At 40.0% G+C, this 23,541-nt stretch overlaps 1 protein-coding gene across 5 annotated transcripts in view; it reads right to left on the reverse strand.

The window, feature by feature from the left end:
- The window catches only part of KCNMA1 (potassium calcium-activated channel subfamily M alpha 1), a 731,687-nt gene that overhangs the window by 17,795 nt on the left and 690,351 nt on the right, over positions 1 to 23,541 (reverse strand). For all 5 annotated transcript variants that reach the window (XM_047073026.1, XM_047073024.1, XM_047073023.1 and 2 more), the window contains 2 exons: positions 22,132 to 22,245; positions 17,194 to 17,324 (listed from right to left, as the gene is read on the reverse strand). In XM_047073026.1, coding sequence (XP_046928982.1) covers positions 17,194 to 17,324; positions 22,132 to 22,245 — 245 coding nt within the window. The remainder of the gene's footprint in view (positions 1 to 17,193; positions 17,325 to 22,131; positions 22,246 to 23,541) is intronic.

Genomic DNA, 23,541 nt, shown 5'->3' on the forward strand with positions numbered 1-23,541 from the left:
AGATATTCCACATATATTAGCATCATAAAGAATAAGTACTTAGGAATAAATTTAACCAAGGAGGTGCAAGACTAGTACAATGAAAACTACAAAATAGTGTTGAAAGAAATTAAAGAAAATCTGAATAAATATAAAGGCATCCCATGTTTATGGATTGGAAATCTTAATATTATTAAGACAGTAGTATTCCTCCAAACAATCTACAGATTCAGTACAATCTCTGGCAAAATCCCCAAAACCATTTCTATAGAGACAGAAAAGTTGATTCTAAGATTCACATGAAATTTCAAGCACTCAAAATGACCAAACAATATAAAAAAAGGAAAAGTTGGAGGACTCAAACTTCCTAATTTCAAAATACACTAGAAGCCTACTATAATCAAGATAGTGTAATATTGACAGAAGGACAGACATGGGATTAAAGAATGTCCAGGAAGAAATTCATATGCTTTTGTCAATTAACTTCAGCAAGGGTGCCAAGTCTATTCCATAGAGAAAGAACATAGTCTCTTAAGTAAATGGTGCTACAACACCTGGGCTTCCACATTCAGAAGAATAAAGTTGGACTCCTACCTCATACTATATATAAAAATTAATTCAAAATGGATCAAAGACTTGAATTTAAGAGCTAAAACTATGAAACACTTAGAAGAAAACATAGGATTAATTGTCATGACTTTTGATTTGAAAATGGATTCTTAAATATGATACTCAAAGTTAAGGCAACCAAAAATAAATAAATAAATAAATTGAACTTCATCGAAATTAAAACTTTTTTGTGCAATAAAGTACACTATCCAGAAAGTGAAAGAAACCCACGAAACCTGCAGAATGACAGAAAATATTTGCAAGTCATATATCTGATAAGGCCTAGTATCCAGAATATATATACAATCTTACAACCCAACAATATAAAGACAACCCAATTAAAAAAAAATGGATAAAAGACTCAAACATTTCTGAAAAAAAAGAGATACAAATGGCCAACAAAATGAATGAAAAGACATCACTAGTCATCAGGGAAATGCAAATCAAAACCACCATGAGCTATCTCTTCACACCCACTAGGATGGCTATAATAAAAAAGACTGAGGATGGGGAGAAATCGGAACACCAACACTCTACTGGTGGGAATATAAAGTGATACAGCCACTTTGAGAAACAGTTTCACAGTTCCTCATATGGTTAAACAGAGTTATATATAGCTCAGTAATTCTACTTCTGTGTATATACCCAAGAAAAACTAAAAAAATATATGTCCATATGAAAACTTGTATACAGATGTTTACAGCAGCATTATTCACAACAGTCCCAAAATGGCAATAGTCCAAATGTCTATCACCTCATAAATGCAGAAGTAAAATGTCTGATATCCATGCGTATCATTCAGTTATATGAATATTATTCATACCATAAAAAGGTACAAAGTACTAAACATGTTCCAACATGGATGAACCTTGAAAACATTATGTTAAGTGAAAGAAAATCACAAAAGACTACATACTGTATGATTCCATTTATATGAAATATGTAGAAGAGCCAAATCAAGAAATATAGGCAATAGAGTAATGAATGGTTGCTTGGTGCTGAGGGAGGGAGACAGAGGTTTACGGGCGGTTGCTAAAGGGTATGGAGGTTTTTTGGGTTTTTTGTTGCTGTTGTTGTTGTTGTTGTTGTTTGTTTTTTGAGACAATGAAAATGTTCTAAAATTGACTGTGGTGATGATTGTACATACTTGTGATTATACTAAAAATCACAGAATTACACACTTTAAGTGGGAGAATTGCAGGATTATTAATCATATCTCAGCAAAGGTCCTAAAACAAGAGAAACAGCTAAAAGGTAAACTAAACTTGTAATGGCCAGATTTTTATCCATTAAGAAATAGTAATTAACAGTACTATATGATACACTGAAAAATTTAAGTGGGTAGATCTCATGTGAAGTGTTCTTGCCAAAACAACAACAAAAAATACACAGTATGTTGTAGAACTAAAATCACATAGTCAGTGATGTGGAAGTAAAACTAAGAAGTTGGCCAAAACCACATGTAGAAACTCTCTTTCATCCTTTCTCCCTCCCTCCATCCCTCCCTTCCTTCTTCCTTCCATCTGTCTGTCTCTATGAGAATGCTGGTAGATACTGAGGAAAGACAACAGACATCAAATTGATAAATAGCAAGTGTTCACAACTTAATGTTGTAAACAAAATTCAAGCAGGTAAAAATGAGTAAGCAAGCAAGGAAACAGTTGAAAACAACCTGTCCTGAGCTGAAGAATGAACTGAGGATGTGGATTGAAATGGCTCACCAAGTAAGAGTGGTTAACACCTAAATCTGTACTAGGCAAATATTTAAATTTAAAATATGAAATGAAGAAGGGCATCTCAGTGGCTCAGTTGGTTAAGTGTCCGACTTTTGATTTTGGCTCATGTCATGATCCCAGGGTCGTGGGATCAAGTCCCATATCAGGCTCTGCACTGAGTGTGGAGCCTGCTCGGGATTCTCTCTCTCCTTCTCTCTCTGCCCCTCCCCAGCTCTTGCCTGCTTTCTCTCTCAAATTAAATAAATAAACATCTAAAAAACATATATTAAATAAATAAATAAAGTAACCTAACACAATGCTGTACAAAAATAAAAAGTACAAGATCAGGTTAGCCAGAGACTTCTCTAGAAAACTTAAGAACGATGCCAACTGAGATTTCAAAAGACACATTTATTCCAAGAATTCTACATACAGCTAAATCATCAATCATTTGTGAAGGCAATAAAAATATTTTTGAAAAAAAAATATTTTGAATCTCTGAGTACCTAAGCATTTATTGATTTACTTCATTAAAAAAAAAAAAACACTCAGAAAAAGGGCGCCTGCGTGGCTCAGTTGGTTGAGCATCTGACTTTGGCTCAGGTCATGATCCCACAGTTTGTGGGTTTGAGCCCTGCATCGGGCTCTGTGCTAACAGCTCAGAACCTGGAGCCTGCTTCAGATTCTGTGTCTCCCTCTCTCTCTGCCCTCCCCAGCTCACGCTCACACTCTGTCTGTGTCTCTGCCTCTGAAAAATAAATAAACATTAAAAAAAAAAAAACTCAGAAAAAAAAATTGCATCCTTTAAGATCATTTTAAACTTTTAGAAATTAAAAAATGAGCAAATTTGTTTTAAAAGTACTGGTGAAATGTATTGAAATGTGGAATTTAATAAATGGTTGTGTTTTTTATTACTAAACTAAATGCAAATGTCAAAAGTAATCCTTGAGGGAAAAAAATGACATAAAATTATCTGTTAATACAGTAACATTCATTAATTTTTAAAAGTCCACAAAATGAGGTAGGAGAGAGGAGGATGGATATAAAGGCATGTGAATTCCTTAATCTTATAGAAGGAAGAATCAAGAATTAAATTTTTCTAGACAATAATGCTTAGAAAATATACTTTCACACATATTTATAGAATGCCTCGTAACCACTAACTAGAATCAAAAATAGAATATAGATAGTTCACATACCACTAGAGTCAATGAGCATACAAAAATATAGTCCATATACCCAAAGATGGATAATAAAAGACACAATTACAGAGGCACGTGTAAAGCATAATGCAAAACTATAGCATTATATGTTAATAACTAAACAGATACGAACTAAGTGATTTGGTTGAATTACAAAGATTCTCAGACTTGTTCAAAAGCCAAAATGAAAATCAAACTCTGATATCTTCATAAAAAAACATGAAAAAACAAAATAAAACAGCCATTGAAAACTGTATTTCAAGAGTAAAATGTTAAATGTTACATTAAGCAAGTTAACTTTACATTGAGAGTTAAAATTTACAACAAAGATATTACCTATTTATGGACAAAATAATATAACTGAAATAGAGAAAGCAAAACTAATTAGCAATTAGAGTAAAATAAATGTGGACTAAGGGTGGTATGTAAAATATCACTGTTTCTAGCTTCCAAAGCTCAAACCAAAATATAAGAAAATTAAGGATATAATGCAAGTGATTTAGTAGATTTGTGCTAAACTTTGTGACATTTTTAGATAGGTCCCAAACAATAATTACCAAAAAAAAAAAAAAAAAAAAAAGATCCACAGCTCAAAGTATAAAATCTCAGTATATACAAATAAAGTATGAGCTGTAGGGTCTACATTTAAAAAAATTAAGATAATAATAGAAATAAGAGTAACTATTCCAGCATCTCCAAGTTTAAAAGAAAAGTATTCTAAAACCTAACTATAGGTCAAGATGGAAATCAAACTTAGAATATAGAGTATTAAAAATTAAATATTTGAAAATGGTATGTAAAAATGTCATAGACTGAGGCCGAAGCTGCAGAAACAAATTCAGAGCCTTAAATGATTTTATTATTAAATACAAAAGAATCATAATAAATAATGCTAAGCATTAAAAGAATTGTCTTTTATTGTTCTTTTTTATCTTAGAAAAGCAGAAGGATGAAATGAAAAGGCATCAATTAATGAAACTGCAGGAGGATATTTATTAAATTGATAAATACCAGAAATAATTCTTGGAAAAAATAAAATAAGCAAGCCTATGACAAATATAACTAAAAAATAAAATTAGAAATAAGAAAGAGAATATAGTGTCATATACGTTTGAGAATTAACTCTCCTATTCCAGAAGCTCTCTTTAATGTCACAGTTACTGGTCATGAGTAAGAAGAACAGCCACTATTGTTCAACAGGAAGCAAAGTAATGATCATCTACCAACAGATAAGATTATTAGGAAAAAGAGAAAAATAGAGAAAAAGACCATGTTCCTTAACATGTAAACTGGATGTTATAATGTCATATTTTCTCTAGTAAGTTATTTTAAAGTGTCTTTATTTATTTTGAGGAGGGATGCAAAGAGAGAGGGAGAGAGAGAGAGAATCCCAAACAGACTCCACATTGTCAGTCCAGAGCCTGAGGCTGTGCTCAGTCCCAGGAACCGTGAGATCATGATTGAAGCTGAAATCAAGTGTCAGACGCTTAACTGACTGAGCCACCAGGGCGCCCCTCTAGTAAAATTTTTAAGTTTGATATATGCCTAATCATAGATTCAACTGGGTTTTTTAAAAACTTGATATGAATATGCTAAATTTCCTCTGGAAACAGTTTATGAAGTTGTCCTCCCAAGTGTTAAAATAAATATTAAATATTTCATAATTAAACACTGTAGACAATATTAAAAACGAGAAGATCAATCAACCAGAATGGATTAGTGAGAACAAGAGTCTAGTAGTTATACAACCTTCATACAGGAGTTGGCAAATCTGTGGGCCAAATCTAGTCTGTCCCCTGTTGTTGTTGTTTTTTTTTTTAAATAAAGCTTTGTTGGGACCCAGACATGCCCATTTGTTTACAAGTAGGCTTTTGTGCAATAATGACAGAAGTCAAGTACTTACAGAGTATGTATGGCTCTCAAAAGCCTAAAATATTCACCATCTGGCTCTTTACAAAAAAAAGTTTGCTAATCTGTTGTTTAATATGATAAGGAAAGCATTATATACTAAAGGGAAAAAATGTTTCTTCAACAAATGATTTAGGGGCAACTGGCTATCTGGAAAAGATTCTTCAACAATATGGTAATGATTAAATAAGTCACAATACATTTACATTAGTTATATTGTCCAGATATTAATATTATGTTTTCAGAGAATATTTAATGGCACAGTAACAATTATATGATATAATAGCAAAATATTCATAAAAGCAGTATCCAAAAAAAATGCCATGATCTAAAATTCACATTAAAAGTGTAGACCTCAACAGATAAAGGCTTATTTATGTAAAATTAATTGTATTCTCAAGTTTTACTTGGTAATTAATTATGGGTGATAGAATTCTGATTGACTTCAATTTTTTCCTGTAATTTTATTTATTCTATATAGTTTTGACTATGAAAATGTATTTATATTTATATTAAATTTCTAAAAAAAGGAAATGAACGAATGAATTCATATAACTCAATAGCAAAAATAAACCACAAAAAACATCCTACACAAAATGGACAAAGGAACTGAATAGACATTTTTTCAAAGAAGACATTCAAATGACCACCAGATACATGAAAAGGTGTTCAACATCACTAATCATCAGGCAAATGCAAATCAAGACCACAATGAGCTGTCTCCTGACACCTGCTAGAATTACTGTTGTCAAAAAATCAAGAAATGACACATGTGTTGATGAGAATGAGGAGAAAAGGAACCCCCTGTACACTGTTGGTGGGAACGTAAATTGGTGCAGCCACTATGGAAAACAGCATGATTGTTCTTCAAAACTTACAAATAGAACTACCATATGATCCCGCAATTCCCCTTCTTGGTATATACCTGAAGGATGAAAAATCACTATCTTAAAGATACATCTGCACTCCCATGTTCACTGCAGAACTTTTTACAATAGCCAAGACATGGAGACAACCTAAGCGCCCATTGGCAGACGAGTGGATAAAGAAAATGTGGTATATATATATATATATATATATATACACAATGGAATAATACCCAGCCACAAAAAGAATGAAATCCTGCCAACTGCAACAACATGGATGAATCCTGAGAGCGTTATGTTAAGTAAAATAAGTCCAAAAGAGAAATACAAATATAGTATAATCTCACTTATATGTGGAAATAAATAAATAAATAAATAAGCAACTATCTCACAGAAACAGAGAACAGATTGGTGGTTGCCAGGGGCTGGATGTGGGGATGGTGGTCAAAGGATACAAACTTCCAGTTACAAGGTGAATAAGTTCTAAGGATGTAATGTACAGCAGGGTGACTACAGTTAACAATACTGTACTACATATTTAAAAGTTGCTAAGAGTAGATTTTAAAAGTTCTCACACACATACACACACAAATGTAGCTATGTGAGATAATGGATGTGTCCACTAACCCTATTGTGGTAATCATTTCTCAGTATAATACATACATTGGATCATTGCACTGTATCCTTAAATGTACATAGTGTTAAAAGTCAATTATATCTCAATGAAACTAGGCAAAAGAAAGGAAGCAAATGTTTATAAAATAGTTGAAGGCAAAAAAACACAGCCACAAACAACCTGATGAAAATATAGCTGAATACTGAACTGATCTCAGGATACCTGAGAGTTCGCTTGTTTGGCAAGCACTTTTTCAGCATAAAAACTATAGAAAAGAATAAAACAAAACAAAATAAAGCAAAAAAAAAAAAAACCAGTATAGAATAATTCACAAAAGAAAATATGCATTTACATGACTACATACAAATTAGAAGTTTATATACTTCAAAACTATCATAAACGCAGTTAAAAGAGAAAATGATAGTGTCCACTAGAGTGCATAGGATGGCATTTATGTAACAGTTATGGTAGTGCAAATTAATAGGAGATAACCTGGCAATATTAAAAGCATCAAGAGCTTTAAATGTTCATATTTGTTAAAAACTCAGAAAGTTTGCCTCAAGATAATAAACTGCTTCTTGTTCAAAGATTATGTACAATAATGTTTATCACAGGGTTAATTATTATTACAACAACAAAAATGTTAAGTGAAATGCCCCACAATAAATAGGTAATGGTTAAATAGATTCTGGAATAGCTATATGTTAGAATCTCATGAAATCCTAGGAAGGCTTTGCAAATCATGATACCCAATAAGACGACATGATTCAATGCTCTGGATAAAATACTAACTGTGGGGGCGCCTTTGTGGCTCAGTCACTTAAGGGTCTGACTCTTGATTTCGGCTCAAGTCATGATTTCACAGTCATGGGATCAAGTCCCACATTGGGCTCCTCTGGGCATGGAGCCTGCTTGGGATTCTCTCTCTCCCTCTCTCTGTACCCCTCTACCCTGCTCATGCTCGCTCAGTCTCTCTCTCAATAAATAAAAATTAAAAAAAATAGTTACTGTGAAAATAAAAGGGAAAAAAACCAACATAATAAAACTGAATGATTCCATACTTGTCTATCCATCTGGGAGGAAATATACCAAAATATTTAAAAAAATTTTTAATGTTTATTCATTTTTGAGAGAGAGAGACAGAGACAGAGACAGAGAGACAGAGCATGATCAGGGGAGGGGCAGAGAGAGAGGGAGACACAGAATCCGAAGCAGGCTCCAGGCTCTGAGCTGTCAGCACAGAGCCCGATGCAGCCTCAAATCCATGAGCTGTGAGGTCGTGACCTGAGCTGAGGTCAGAGGCTTAACTGACTGAGGCACCCAGGCACCCTGGAAATACACCAAAGTATTAATCATGCTTATCTTTGGGTGTTGAAAATATGGTTCACTTTATATATTTATATATATTTATATATATTCTTTATATATTTCTTGTGCTTTCAAAATACCCCACACTGAGTATGAATAACATTTCTAATGAAAACAGTCAATGATTTTTAAACAAAAACCACTATAAATCGTTTTGCAAAGTCTAGAAGGTCAACATGAAAGATTATTGTTTTGTTAAATCTTTAGGATTTGGCTTTCCCCTTCTGTGTTGAAACCAGTTACACTGAAACACCACAAACTTCAGATCAATCAGTCACTGACATTTATTGAGCATCTACTAATCCTTGGGTCTTGGTTTGTACCTAAAATTGTATGCTGCTCAGAGTGTGTCACTTTCAAAATTTCCTATCACACAGGTATAATTTCAGGGCAGGCCACAGGGTTTCATGGGTGCCCAAACAACACAGAGTTCACTCATAACTCTGAACACAAATCTCTGCCCTCCGACCTGGCTCTGTATCCCAGACCTCTCTCCTTGATTTTTCCATGCAGGCATCGAGAAGCAGCACTGCGGGCAACAATACCGGCTATGACAGAGAATAATGACGTCTGTCTGTCAGCAGAGCACTCTTGCTCCTATTCTGCTGCCTCAATAATCAGCCTGCAGAGAAGTACTTCGAGCACTGCGTATGGGTGTGTTCTAAGCATGCATCAAGGTCTCTTTGTGATCTGAATGACTTGGTGGAAAGACCATGCTTTTCTTGAAAAAGGATATCCAGCTGGTCATAATGGAAGGCACAGACTTCTTCCTGTGGTTGGGGTATCACTCACAGAGCATAACATCGGTCTGCAGCTAAGCACCAAATCCAGAGCTTTCTGCATAGAAAGTGGCTGTTTCAGCACCACACGGCAAACCAGATGCTAGGACTTCAAATACCAATTATCACAGACAATTCTTGTGGAGGATGCGCCAGCTACAGCAAACTTCCGTACAACTCCCTTGACCCAGAAGGCACAATTCTTTTCTGGATTAATAGAAACACTAGAACTGAAGAAACACAAGCTTCTGGAGGGAGGACTGCAGTATGGAAGTGTGATCCTTTGCCTCCTAAGCTTCTGTACTGCTGGCCTTTTCTGTGACTGTGTTCATCTTACTTCTGCTGGAAGCCTTGTGAGGGACTTCCGTATAGAGCCTCCAGACTTAGCCGGACTAGTCTTCAGGGATGCTATGGGCAGAGGCCATGGCTGTTCCTGTGTCACATGGGCTTTGGGAAGCCTATGGGAACCAAGTTAGGGTCTTTCTTGTGCTTGGAATCAAGAGACCCATGTAGGGGCGCCTGGGTGGCTCAATCGGTTAAGCGTCCAACTTTGGCTTAGGTCATGATCTTGCAGTCTGTGAGTTTGAGTCCCGGGTCAGGCTCTGTGCTGACAGCTCAGAGCCTGGCACCTGCTTTGAATTCTGTGTCTCCCCCTCTGTCTCTCTGTTTCTCCTCTGCTCATGCTCTCTCTCTCTCTCTCTGTCTCTCAAAAATAAATAAAGGTTAAACGTTAAAAAAAAAAGAGGGAGAGAGAGACACACACACATGTAGTCTAGGGAATAGGGGAGCCCCTCTTCCTACTACCAAGGTCAGGACTCCATCCTTAGTCAGGAAAGCTTTTCTTCCAGGTAACACAACATGGTCCTGACTTCAGAATTCAGCTAGTATGGCTTTAAATCCCTGATTCGCCACTCAACAGCTATGACGATGGGAAAGTTACCTGACTTTACTATGCCTCGAGTTCCTCATCCATGTAACCGGAATCCAAGAAAACCCAGGATGAGCCAGCTTACAGTGTTAAATGAGATACTTTGTGTAACTTTTAGTGCACAACAAATACTCAAAAAATGGTAGTTTATAAAAGTAACAACCAACTAGCAATGCAAGCGATTTAGAAAATTCCATCTCCCTATGTTTCTGTGTTCTCAAACTCTCCTATCAGAGAGCTGGACCACGTGCATGACCTCCTTGGCCTCAGAACTTTGACCTTTCTCAGATATAGACGGAGTAACAGGTCTCGAGGAAGCCGAGAAACCCTGGGCAGAGGACCTGACTGCACAGAGAAATCTGAGGCCACAGTGCCACCTAGCCTGCTCTGCAGACACCCCTCTGTGCCTGTGTTTCTAACACACTGGAGCATCTTCCTCTTTTTATTTTTTTAAAGTATAATTACCAGAGCTTATGTTTCACAGTTAATGCTGTCAAGCCTGTTAAACTAATTGGTCTTTTATAGAAAATTTAACTGAAAATTAACACATCTTTTAATAACATTGCCTTAACTTTAATGGCACTTTGCCTTTCGTTTATAATTGCTCTAAAATTGTCATTTTCCATGCCATAGCTGCCATTTTTTATATTTGCTAGTTTGCATGGTGTAGATTTTTATTTTTAGTATTTTTCTTTCATGAGGGATGAGAACAATTTGATTTTTTTTTTTTCCCCAATCCCAGGCCTTCCTGGCCTGATGTGACAGCAGTGGTATGTTCCAGGTGCAACACAGCTCACTACCGTTTGCTACACAGACATTGGCGCTAGCTGGTCTGCCTCAGGATGGCCCACGGGCTGTCTCTCACCTAGTGAGCAGAGGAAGTGAGGCTTTAGGGTGGAATGTAAGGAAGAGGGCCATGGAGGAATAATCTGTTTATGTTAACGTGGCACTGGATTAGCTTGGGCTGACTGAGAACTTGTCCCCTCCAAAACACCCTCCTTAATGCAAGTACAACTAAGAGAGTAAATCGTGTTGGGGAGCCTGGGTGGCTCAGTCAGTTAAGCAACTGATTCTTGATTTTGGCTCAGGTCATGATCTCAGTTTGTAGGGTTGAGCCCTGCATCGGGTTCAGCGCTGACAGCGCAGAGCCTGCTTGGCATTCCCTCTGCCCTTCCCCTATTTGTTCTCTCTTTCTCTCAAAATAAATTTTACAAAGTAATAATTAAAAAAAACCCAGAGAGTAAATCATGTGGGTCCATCTTCCAGATGGTCACATTCTTCATTCTTCCCAACATAAGCTCGGTAATTTCTGGCAAACAGAGACCAGCTCTCTGATATTAGATAATAGAATACAGAAGCATAACATATATGTGTCTGTGAGTACATACACATATGCATATACGTACACGCATAGATATGTACACACACATATATAATCTACTTCTTTGTAGTTACATTTGATCTTAAGAAATATTTGTCAGCTCTGTGAAAGATTTTCATCTACCTTTGTCCTTAACTGATTCCTTGAATGTGGTAAGAGGCTGTTAATATCATTCTCATTAACAGTTAGACCCAACTGAGCCCCAGACAGTGGAAAAGACAGATACAGGATGCTACTGAGCTGGGACCAGAAGCTCTAAGTCCTAATTCATGGGCTGGTGCCACACTGTTTCTCCTCTATGTCCTTGCCTTTTCTATGAAATACTAGCTTATTGAACATGCAAACACTCACCCTGGGCATTGGTGCAGTGGGCAAAGCAGAGGTACACATGGGATAAAACGCTCATACTGAAGTTTTTCTGTGGCTCCTGAGGGATTCAGCAGTGGGGGTCCCTCGATACGACGGCATCCTCTGTTGTGCCTGCAATGCTTGTTGGATGTATAGGACACTGGAAAAGGGGGCCTCTGGTTCTCCTCTGCCCTTTCCCTTTACACTGGTAGGTATGTCTTTCTCTGTATTTTTTTCTGGGTTAGGTAGAATGTACAAACCTGAAACTTCAGGGAATCTTATTTTCTAAAAAAGCAACAACACTGCGACTGTGCAGTGGAATTCATCAGCTCTCATTACAGGATGCCCTCTTTTCTCCCCAGAAGGGGTTGTCTTCTCAGCACTCCTTTGATAACGATGGTACAGTGTGGTATACTTCTGTCTGAGAAAGGTTGAGGGTTCAAAGAAAATGGACATCACATGTTCAACCTCCTGACTCAAAGGACAGGCAAATGGCCAGAAGACCAAGGATGCTCTCTGATGATAGTCGTGAGGGCTCACAAAATTAGAAGCAGGAGGCCTGTAAGTCTGGTTCGGCAGAATGGACAGGCAGGGACCAGTGGCACAAGTAAAACAGGCCTGGTAGAATCCAATGGGGAATAGTGTGGGCTGTAGCTAAGGGACCATCACTCAGCTCTAACCAATTGCTGCTTTGTGGGCATCTGGGAATCTGCTTTGTGACTCCAATCAAAATTAGCTGGAAACCCATATTTTATGTGTAATCTTGTAATTTTAAAACATTGGCAGCAGATTCCATTTAAACATTAAAAACCTTTTGGAAATGCAGAACCTGTCTGTGGGATGGGTGTTGCCTGCTATGTGCTGTTTTGAGACTTCTGTGATAGACCCATCATTACAAGCCAAATATCATCAGTCCAGGTACTCGTGCCAAAATATTGTGCTGTTTCTCTTTCTTTCTTCTCTTAAAATGAGTGCACTAGGATGGCACACTGGACAGAAAAATAATCAGAGGTTACTTCAGGACTCAATTCAGTGATGGATTTGTCCTTCCATCCAGAACACACAGGAAGCAGTGCCCTTAGGAGGATGCCAGTGGCATCCGAAGGAAGAAGCATCCTCTAACCAGGACTGAAGTGTTTAACCCCGGACTTAGAACCTTGCGGAGTGTGATCTTTTGGACGCAGAATACTCACAGTACAGATGACAGCTTCGCCTGTCTGACTGCTTATTGTATGTCCCTCCCCGGTATCCACTATCTTCCAACCACGATGGCCTTCAACTACTCTCTCAGACAAACCAAACCCAGCTCAGCACCACTGTTCAGCCTTTGCCCTGTTCTTTCTTCTGCCTTGGAAAGCTAGTCGCCCTCACCCCCAGGCGCTTTCTTCTTCTGCTTTTTTGGTGTCAGCTTCCAAGTTTTCTGTTAAGATAGCTTTGCTCTGACCATGGTTGCTAACACAGGTCTCTACACCCATGCAAACTATTTTATGTTCTTCAAATCAGTCTTGCCCATTTCATAGTATTCATTTACTACTACTAGCAATAACGATAGCTGCTGTCACTTACATAGTTATCCCCCACCAGAATGAAAGTTCTAACAACAGGAGGGCAGGGTCTTCCTCTTTCTTCTTCACTACTGAATCCTCAGCATCAAAATAGTGCCTGGCATTTAGTTAAGTGCCCAGTGAAGGCATCGATTAGCAACAATGAATGCATATAGAGCTTGTCATGTGCAAAGCACGGCACCAGTCACTTTACAATCTTAACTCATTTAATTATCTCAACAATTCTGTGAGGAAGGTACTATTATTTTTTTTTTTTGATATTTATTTATTTTTGACACAGAAAGATAGGGCGTGAGTGGGGGAGGGGCAGAGAGAGAAAGGAAGACACAGAATCCGAAGCAGGCTCCAGGCTCTGAGCTGTCAGCACAGAGCCCAACCCAGGCCTCGAACCCACAAACCGTGAGATCATGACCTGAGCTGAAACCGGCCGCTTAACCAACTGAGCCAAGGTAGTACTGTTATGATCCCAATTTTAAAGATAGGGAAACTGAGGCACAGAGAGGTTAAGGTTACACAGCCAGTACATGGTGGTTCTGGGCTCTGGATCCAAGCAGTCAGACTCTTAGTTCATGACTTATCTTTTCTGTCTAGGGAAGGTCCAGGTAGAACTCGCATTGGGGGTGAGGGATGGGAAGAGTATGTAGCTGTGGAAAAGAAGCCTGAATGCTAGCGTGCCAGTTTTAGCTCTAAATACAAAGAGGCTTCCTTTCATCTTTCTCGTCTGTGTGTGACCGGCAAGCTGGTACCATTCTGAAAAACACAGTTCTTATTTTGCGGTCGTCTTCCTAGAGGCATCCACCCACAAGCGTAATTACTCCCTCTCATCATGTGTTTCTGCTGCTGATTAGCAGGAGGCAGCCGTGAGGCCATGTCTGCAACATCCCTATCTGTTCAGGAATGCCTGCGATGAATCAAAACATCACTCTTTTAACAAATGAAGCAGGAAGCAGCAGGAGTTGACTTATGAAGGACAATATTCAGGGGATGTTTGGACACATGATTAAATGGCAATTTGGGGGCTAGAAAAAGGAGATCATGGACATCTGAGGAGGTGTGTGTGTAAACGTCGGCATGCTGCTTGTAAGCGAGTGCCTGGGATGAAGCTTACCTCTGGCTCCCGCTGCTTGGAGAGGCCTCAGTTTCTCAATTTACATTCCTGCCAACCCTCTCAGTTCCTTCTAGTTACTGCCTTGGTTCTTGACTAATCTCCTGGTTTTTCATACATGAGGTAGAATGCAAAGGAATCACAGGTAACATTTTTGTCAACTGGGTCTGAGCAACCCGACTCAATTCAAGACCTCACTGTGCAACTTGTTCGTCCCAGACAATGAAAACCAGGCCTGGAATAACTGGATACGCATTTGACTAATGATTTGAAAAGTCACTGTCAGTAGATTGGTTAAATATGTCCTGCTTCAGGTTTGTGCACGTTATTGCCCAAAAGATCAGACGCTAGAGCTGAAGTGCCTCTCACGGTTCTGGGCCCTCAACGGATGAAGCTGGTGATGAGTACAATGACAGTTACTAGATTCTTGATACCCTTTTTTCCCAGGCTGGAATTCAGAAGGAATGCTGCTGGCAGACCGTAGCATCCATACATGCCTTAGCCACTCTCTCCCAGACACTTCAGTTTGCATTTCAAAGGAGATTAGAGACGGCTTTTTAAAAATTTCAAGCCAACCCACTTTGATTTCTCATCTGAGTTTCCAAGAACTGACTCCCTGGTGGTGCTACAGACAGACAGTTGTGCAGCTCAGATCCAGATGTGCCCCCTAACCCCGCCCTGTGGCTACCGTGGGCCCCTTCAGTTGTGTAGGGGTGAAGTTCTTTGTTGCTTAAAATCAACTTTATTGGTTTTATTGGTATGAAGGGCTGGCTTCATGGGTGTGTGGCCTGTGCAGTCACCCAGGGTCCAGGCTCAAGAGAGCCCCTCACTTGGCTTAAAGCTCTGCTGTCATCATTTTGAAATTCTTAATAATGTATGAAAAGGTGGGCTTGCTAATTATAGAGCTGGTCTTGCCTGGACTATTCTGAATGTCTGACAGGTAGACACATAAATAATTTTATAAATTTGGATTTTTATAAATTGTTGATAGAGTATTTTGTAGTTCTAGGAAAAAAAATCTACTGTAAACAGTTTCATCATCTCTTAGTGACAACAATCTTCTGTAATCTCTCTAATTAGGATCAGAAGTCAAGTGAGATTTCTAAAGAGATGAATTACAGAAATCCGGCTGAAACTGAAGACCATACAGACAATTCGGCACTGTGTGAGCGCATCCTGTAGCCTCTATCTTCTGGCTTGCTTAAGGTATTTGCCCAAACTGAGCCCAACATCACTAGCAGGTAGAAAGGTTACGCCTGGAACCAGCAGGCAGTCAGAAAGAAATCACAGGTCCTGGGAAACCAAGAGTGCCTTCTCCAGGGACAGTTTTCTCTCCTTCTTGCCTTGGAAAGCTAAGTTATGGCATGATGCCTAGTCAAGCTTAATTCAGATGAATATTGTCTCATAATTATTTTTAAACCCATAATTCTAATTTTTTAAATAAGATGTGCTTGCAGTTGGACCACATTCAGAAATACCGAATAACCTAAATTAGTCTTAAAAAGCTTTATGTTTTTTTCTTTCCTCAAATAGAGGTTCTTCTGGGATCAGCTTTAATGAATAGAGGAGAATAATGCATAATTAGCATATCAGTTGTTTAACACATTCAGGAGAATAGCCTTCTTAAGCACTTTAAGGAATGCATGTGTATAAAAACTCACTGAGCTATGTTTATGGTTTTAATGTGTTCAATAAAACACTTTTTCGTGGATTCCTCAAAGGTCAGTTTTTATCCAGCTTGTGTCTGTATTTTCATAAATTGTGAATTTGAGGGCTCCAAAATAAAGAGGCTTTTCTAATAAATAAAGACATTCGGTGGGAACACTTCACAATCCTCAATAATAACCTATTCTAGTGTCTGCTTTTGCCTTTTCTGGTTCAAGATAGCTTCATGAACCGGGCCTACTTTTAACTGTTATTTGTTTTCAGTCTCAAAAGTGAAAAAATAATGCCTTGACTGTTTGGTGCATATCAAGTTAGAAAAGAAACCAATGATGCTTTTGACCTCCTCAGCCAGCCCGTCCTCCTCTCTTTGCCACTGCTTCATTCCTTCCTGGCAGCAGAGAAACGGCTAGGCCTGGCCCTCATGCGAGGTCTCCTCCCAGGACTTGCGTTTCAGTGATGGGCAGGGATGGAAGAGACACCCTTGACACCTTGTTCTCTTCCATCTTCTGCTCATATTCAATCTATCTCCAAGTCCTATCAATTTTCCTGACCAACACTACTCAGATGCACCCACTCCCTCCAGCTCCACCAGCTCTATCCCCGTCCAAGCTTTGATAGCCTCATATGCTCAGACTTCCTGCCGCCATCTTGTTTCCTAAGCCATCCTCCACACACCAGCCAAGACAATCCTCTTAAAACATAAACCTGATCACATGACTTGCCAGCTTAAAACCACCCTTCAATGCCTCATTTACCTTGAGAAAAAAAGCAAAGCCATAAAAATGAGTTTTCTGGTCTTGCAGGTCCAAACTTGCCTCGCCCTCCCCTCTCCCTCTTTCACTGTGGCCCCACTACACAGGCTTTCTTTGGCCTCCTTAAGATTGTCAGTTTCCCTCACCGCCAGGCCTTTGCATTTGCTTTTCTTCTTCAGGGGATGCTCTTCCCACAAAATCTCCCCTCTTCCTTACCTTCCTCACACTTTCAAGAATTCATAACCAAATATTGTGTTAGTTACACAGCAGTCTGACTAACATCGGTATCCCCTTCTAGACTGCAAGCTTTGCGTGGTCATGCTCTCCCTGGGAGCTCAAGCTCCGGGCTTAGGCTGCTAACGTTGGAGGTCAGAGGTGCTCCAGTCCCATATCCCGCACCCACTCACCGCACTCATGAGGGAGTCCAGGACACTGACTGCAAATGCTGTCCCGCATGCAAATGGCTGCGTGAGGTACAGTTCTGTGTCGGGATCGTCATCATCGTCTTGGTCCAAAAACTGAACATTAGTATCGTTCACTAGAAAAAGTGTAAAATGAGAATTAGCTCCAAGGACCATACACAAACAGTGAAGCCAGAGAAAGAGAGCAGGCTACTTGTTTAGCAACACTGAAGTCACTGAAAAAGAAAGAAAAGCATGGGAGAAGCTGTAAATGAATCTTGGGGTGGGAGCCAGCAGACTCAATGGACTGCTTCTACGTGACTGTTCAAGCTTCTCAGGCCTGGAGAGCAATGAGTTCAAGCAGCCTTGCTCCCTGGCAGGCTGCCGGAGAACTGCTGGACAGTGCTGGTCAGTCCTTTGGTATAGTTTTAGAATCATGACCGAAGAACACCCTGAAGTGTTTTTCGGTAGCCAAGTCCTTTGAGAGATGAACATATTTCAAGGATGAGTAGCCATGAGTAGCCATGCTGGGATGCTAAGTTTAGCCACAGGAAAAGAAAGCAATTTATTAAGACTGAAGAGCGATAGACTGGGAACACGGCAAAGGCACATAGCAAGGAATTCACCTGCAGGCAGGACCTAGCCCGCCGGGGGTCAGCCTGGGTAGAGCCTGGTGTCCCTAGCCCTGAATCTAGGCACACACTGACAGGCCCTGTCTGACAGACCGGTGACCCCAGGTGGGATGGATTCCTGGCTGTCTCCAGCTGCTTGCTGATACAGACTTGCTGTGCATTCCGAGTTGCATGGGGACGCCCACGTTCTCCCTTTCCCCTTCTAAACAGCTCAATCTTTTATGTGCTTCAGCTAAAGTAGATGCAGCATTTGATGCTGTAGTTCATTTCCATCTGAGGATTCCTCAAGGACTCCTCCGGCAGGCACGCGCAGACTGATTGGCTGTGTCACTGAGATGTCTTTAACTTATTAAAAATTAAATGACAAATTAATTTCCATTCCCATCTTGGCTTCAGAAATTATCAGTTTTGCAGAGCAAGTAATAGGGAAGAAAGTGTGGGGTGGGGGAGGAGATGAGCGCTCATGATTTCTGGAATAATTATGGTGCTTTTAGGAAAAGAATAGATGAGGTTTCCTTTTTTTTATTCCTTTCTAAATGTATCAGTTGCCAATTCTCTTCCCTAGAGTTATTGTTTTAATTTTTTTTTTTCCTGAAAGTTACTTTTTGGGTAACTTTTTTTAACTTTTGTTTGTTTATTGAATGAGGCAGAATAAATGATAATAGGCTAAGAGGCTAGGCATGGAATTATTTTTAAGTGACACCATCTTGTTTCCCTACAGAAAAATTTTAATGGGGGAACATTTTTGCTCAGCAACACTTGAGTTACAGGCTAGTGGGTTAAGGTGCAAAATGCAAGATCTGACAAGTCAGCTTTGAATCTGGGCTCTGTATAAACCCTGTACAAGCAAGGCACTTCATCATTCCATGGCGTAGTTTGTCTGTCTGTAAAATGGGAGAAATAATAGCAGCTCTCATGAGGTTGGCAGGAGGCTCCTATAAGATTGTGTTTGGTGAGCCTGGCCCAGGACCTTGATAGACATCAGCTGCTCTCAAGATTGCCTTTCTGAGTCAATGTTCTGTCCACCTCACTACATTATGAAAATTCCCAGCTTCCCTCTGCCTCTCTCGGAAGCAAGTAAGACCTTGCTGAGAGACCCTACTGGGGCCATATGGTAGCTTTTCCTCTCTTCCCTCCATTTACCCAAAAGTATCTTAAAGGCTACAGTATAGACTTCTTGCTTTGTGGATCAGAAATATGAACTCTGGACAATACTCAGAGGAGTGTGGTTTCAATTACTTAGAATAGCCAAGGACAGCATGTGCACTGACACTCCAAAAGCTATAGCATCTGTTACCTCTTTTCAAGACCACGGGGAACGGGAGGTACTAGACTTGGAGGGGATGTGGCCACAAGTAGGGAGACACGAGTAGATTGTCAGCGAGCCAGGCATTTCAGTCATTGGGAAAGAGCTCCAGGGCAGGAACCAGGGTTCCCTGAAAATCCTGTGTTTTGTTCTGGGATAGTCTCAGAGGGAGAGCAGACAGTGTTATCCAAAGCCTATTTCACAGAACAGTCATTATGTGGATGCTAAGAGGGATTTTTTTTTTAAATCTCTCCCCAAATGTTGTACAGTTTCCTAGAACTGGAAAGCAGGTGAAATAGCTTTAAACAAATTTCCTTCTTGCGGAACTTCTGGGAGCCTTCAATCCACTAACATCAACTGAAACTCTCCAAGTGGGTGAAGACTGGAATATACTACACAGTTTTAAAAACGTGTTTGGTGCTAGCATCCCCTGTGCTTTTTAGAAGGCATTCTACTGGTTGGCATAATGTGGAACGTGACTCAGAACATGAAGGTAAATAGTAGATATGTGTGGGGATGCAGGGAGGCCAAGTGATTGGTGGATGATGGTGTACTTGCAAACGTGCTATGAGCACTAGGAAAACAAGGCTTAAGGCAGAAGGTAAGGATGATGTGAACACATGGAAGGTTCTCTGAGCTCCCAGAAGAGATCTGGTGAGGAACAAAGGCTCAGGAGATTCCATTATGCTAACTGAATGCCTGCATTGTTGCCTCCGATTTGGGCCACCCAGCCTTTTCTTTTCTCTCCTACTAATCACAAATAAAGATATCCTAGTTAGCTGGTGGCACATGAATTCCAAACAGAAAAAGAAATTCCTGGCAGTGATGATTTTGAAGTGCCACTAAAGGTTTCTGAGATGGAGATATCTGGATGAATTTTCCAACCTGCCATCCCGGCTGCACACACTCTCTGGGTCTCTTACAACCCTATGGTTCTGAGAAGAGCAATCCCGAAACCCAGGCTTTTAGCCAACTTCTCTAAACATGAAAAAGACACCTCTCCTACTGTTGGAAACAGAAAATAGTGCAATCCTCCTTGACCTGAGTGAATTTGTCCTGATAAATAGCTACGTCTCCAATAATGCAGTGCTGAATGGTGGACAATTTATTCCTTAGTTTCCAGACACCTCACAAGCAAGATTACTGTGTTAAAAGCCTGCTCTCTTATTTTGAAATATATTTGGGGGCCACGAGAATGGCATGTTCGTTTCATTCGTGAGTCATTCGAAGGCAGGTGCTCCCCACCTCTCTATCCACCCCACTGCAGAGCGGCACTTTTGCTGTCTCTATTTAGAAGATCAATCCCCAGTTCTGAGACCTGCTGCTGATGGGTGCCTTTTACAGAGTTATTAACCAAGTCATGGGGAAGTGTGAAGGGCCTGACAAATGTAGTCACGACCAGAACCCTTCATCTTCCCGGTGAGTCCACTCTGAATCTCCCTGAGGCTCTGGGCCGGGCCGGATGGGGGTCAGAGAGCAGGACTGTGCCTCAGTGGTGGCTCACCTCAGCCTTGGCACCCTTCTTGAAATCTTGCCTTTTGTAAGAAAAGGTCCCCTGGGAGCTGGCTGCTTTTTATGGTTTCAGAACCAGAGGTTCTGAGAAAAGGCCTTGTGGGGGGGGGGGGGGGGAGAGGGGGGAAGGCAAATAAAGTCAGAATAAAGGAAAATAAACAGCTGGAGGGAAGGCTCCGTCTTAGGTTTCTTATCTTAAAATTTTTATATTTCTCCTTTGGCTTCCTCTGAGAGCTGTGAAGACATGTCAGTCAAACTGACAGTATGTTGGAAGAGGAATATGAGGGAGAAGGCGGGGAAGCAGGGGGACACATGGAAAAGAAAAAAAAAAAAAAAAAGGCCCAGGCCAAAGAAAATGAATTAGAGCAAAGATGCTTTGGAAACAACTGCCAGGTCAGATGGGTGTGATCAAAGGTTTACTGATGCTGTGTGGGGAAAAAAATCATTAAGAAAGGCCAGAACAAGACAGTCGATTCCAACCAGAGCCACAAATAAAACACATTCAAAGCAGTGCCATGGGGTAGTCTTTCTGTTACAGCCGGTGAAATAAAAAAACAAGCCGATGATAGTTGGAAACACCAACCACGGAACAAAAGGAGATACTGATGTGAAGGAAAACAGTGCTTCTTACCCAGTTCAGTTATCATTAGAATGTGCGTCCCACTGTTTTTTTCCTGATTGACTGATACCAAAGGCAACTTGCCAGGTTTAGCTAATTGGATACAGCATTTAAGGGTTGGGGAAAGGGAGTGGAGGAAAGTACAGAAAAAGAAGAGAGTGAGGGAATAACAGAGGAAACATTGTAACGTAAAGAGACCCAGCACCTTAGGTGGTTAGTATTGTCTTGGGGGGAAGACACCACTCAGCAGTTTTGTAAATTCACAAATGGTAGGAAAAACTGTCACAGCCAGGTTAAAAGTTGGGTTCCACTGGCCAATAATCATGGCCCTCCAAACCCCATCCTACTTTAGGCCAGAGTGACATTCACTGAAAATGACCTTTAGCTGAGAAGTTCAACCAGGATAGATTAAATGGAGGGTTATTACACATTAGCCCAACGCCTCCACCCAGTTCTCAAAATGGGTTTGGCTTAGTCCTGAGGCTTTGTACCTCAGTGGGAGGGCTCTGATTGTGGGAGCTGTCTTGAGGTGCTTCCAGTGAAAATCACCAGGCAGAGTCCATGGATTATGCCTTTCCTCCTTTCCTCCTCCTTCCCTAATTTATGCCCCAATCTCAAATCCGTCATCTCAAGCTGCTTTGAGAATAGTGACCAGCACGAAGGAAACTGTCTATTCTTCTCAGAGGAAAGATAGATCAGTTTTCCTTTTGGTAATCTGTCACATTGCTACTCATACCTTTCTCCACCTCCCCCCAAACAAGCCCTACTAGAGCCCACTATGCTGAAGGAGCTAAGAAACAGGACAACTTCCTCATATCCTACATGGTTGGAAAAGAGGACAAAAAAATCTACCCAAAGCTGACTTTCACCCCTACCTAGTTCAGTGATGATAGGGATGTTGACCCCAGTCGTGATGGATGGTTGGCGTAACATCCCGTGCACTGGGCTGTTATCTGGAGAGGATCTGTCCATTCCTGGAGGTGTGAACCCTAGTGAAAAAGAAAGAGAAGGAAGAAAAGTCAGAGACATGGAAAGCTTGGGAATAATATGAATATTATGTATATACATAATAAAAAAAGTAGCTTATGTTTTATTTACAGGTCAACAATTAGCACTCCCAGGATAAGCTCTGATGTGTTGCTTTCATGAAGCACAAAGTAGGAGGCCATTATAAATAATTCTAACCTGCCTTATAGTTCCCGAAAAATGAGTCTCTACACCAATTACTGATCTTGCTCATAGATTTTTGTTCCCCTCTCCCTCTAGGCAGACACGAAGACTGTACTCTGTGCTTCTGTGTGACACAGGAGATGCTTTGGCCCATGAAAAGTGAACAGAACAATGTACACCATCACTTCTGTTACAAATATTTGACTTGACTTTCTGCCTCTTTTTCCAGACTGTGGCAACCATGGGAATACGGGTTACTATGGAGATGAAGGCTGGGCAGCAGCCCTGGACAGTAACCTAGACCCAAAAGCATTTGGAGTGAGTGAAAAGGTGATCTGTGTTGCTTTAAGACACCAGGGTTTGTGTGGTTGTTGTTACCACAGCATAACCTAACCTATCCTGACTATTATCTTAAACCAACTGATTACTTATTCTCTTGCCAGTGAGTGACTCAAGCCAGGGTTTTTGATAGGTTCTGGCGAAAGGGAAATGGGAGGAAATTTGTCGGGGACTTTTAGGAAGTGTTTCTTTGCTATTAAAAAGAGTCACATACAAAGAGATTCTCTTTTAATTCACTAGACATTGCTCTGGTACCTGTAGTGCCTAGAATTATGGTGGCCATCTTGCAACAAGGATGGGCACCGGCTGAGGACCAACTAAATGACATTGGCTGAACTGAATGATGGACAGCCTTAATGATAGAAAGAAATATCCTTGAGTTCCCAAATTAACCAGCCCTAGAGCCAAAACCAATTGACCTCAGGATTCTTACTATGTGAGACTTTATACACAGTATATACAAATGAGATTTTAATATACAATATGATAATGAGATTATGTATATATTTTATATATAATAATTATATATAATATTTATGTGTATATATATGCATATATATATATATAATTTCTTATGGTAAAATATCCTGAGGTAGGGTAGATTGGTTTTGTACATACATTCACACACACACACACACACACACACACAATTTAAGATCCTGACTTTCTTAGAACATTTTCTTTTCTTTAGTTTAGTTCATTGTAAGAATATAGTACATAAGACATATAACATACCAAATGTAGGTTAATCGATTATTTATGCTATCAGTAAGGCT

This window comes from Lynx rufus, unplaced genomic scaffold (genome assembly GCF_022079265.1).
Source record: "Lynx rufus isolate CCGP_SWC_20201006 ecotype Redwood Valley unplaced genomic scaffold, mLynRuf1.p SCAF_11, whole genome shotgun sequence".
Classification (NCBI taxonomy): Eukaryota; Metazoa; Chordata; class Mammalia; order Carnivora; family Felidae; genus Lynx; species Lynx rufus.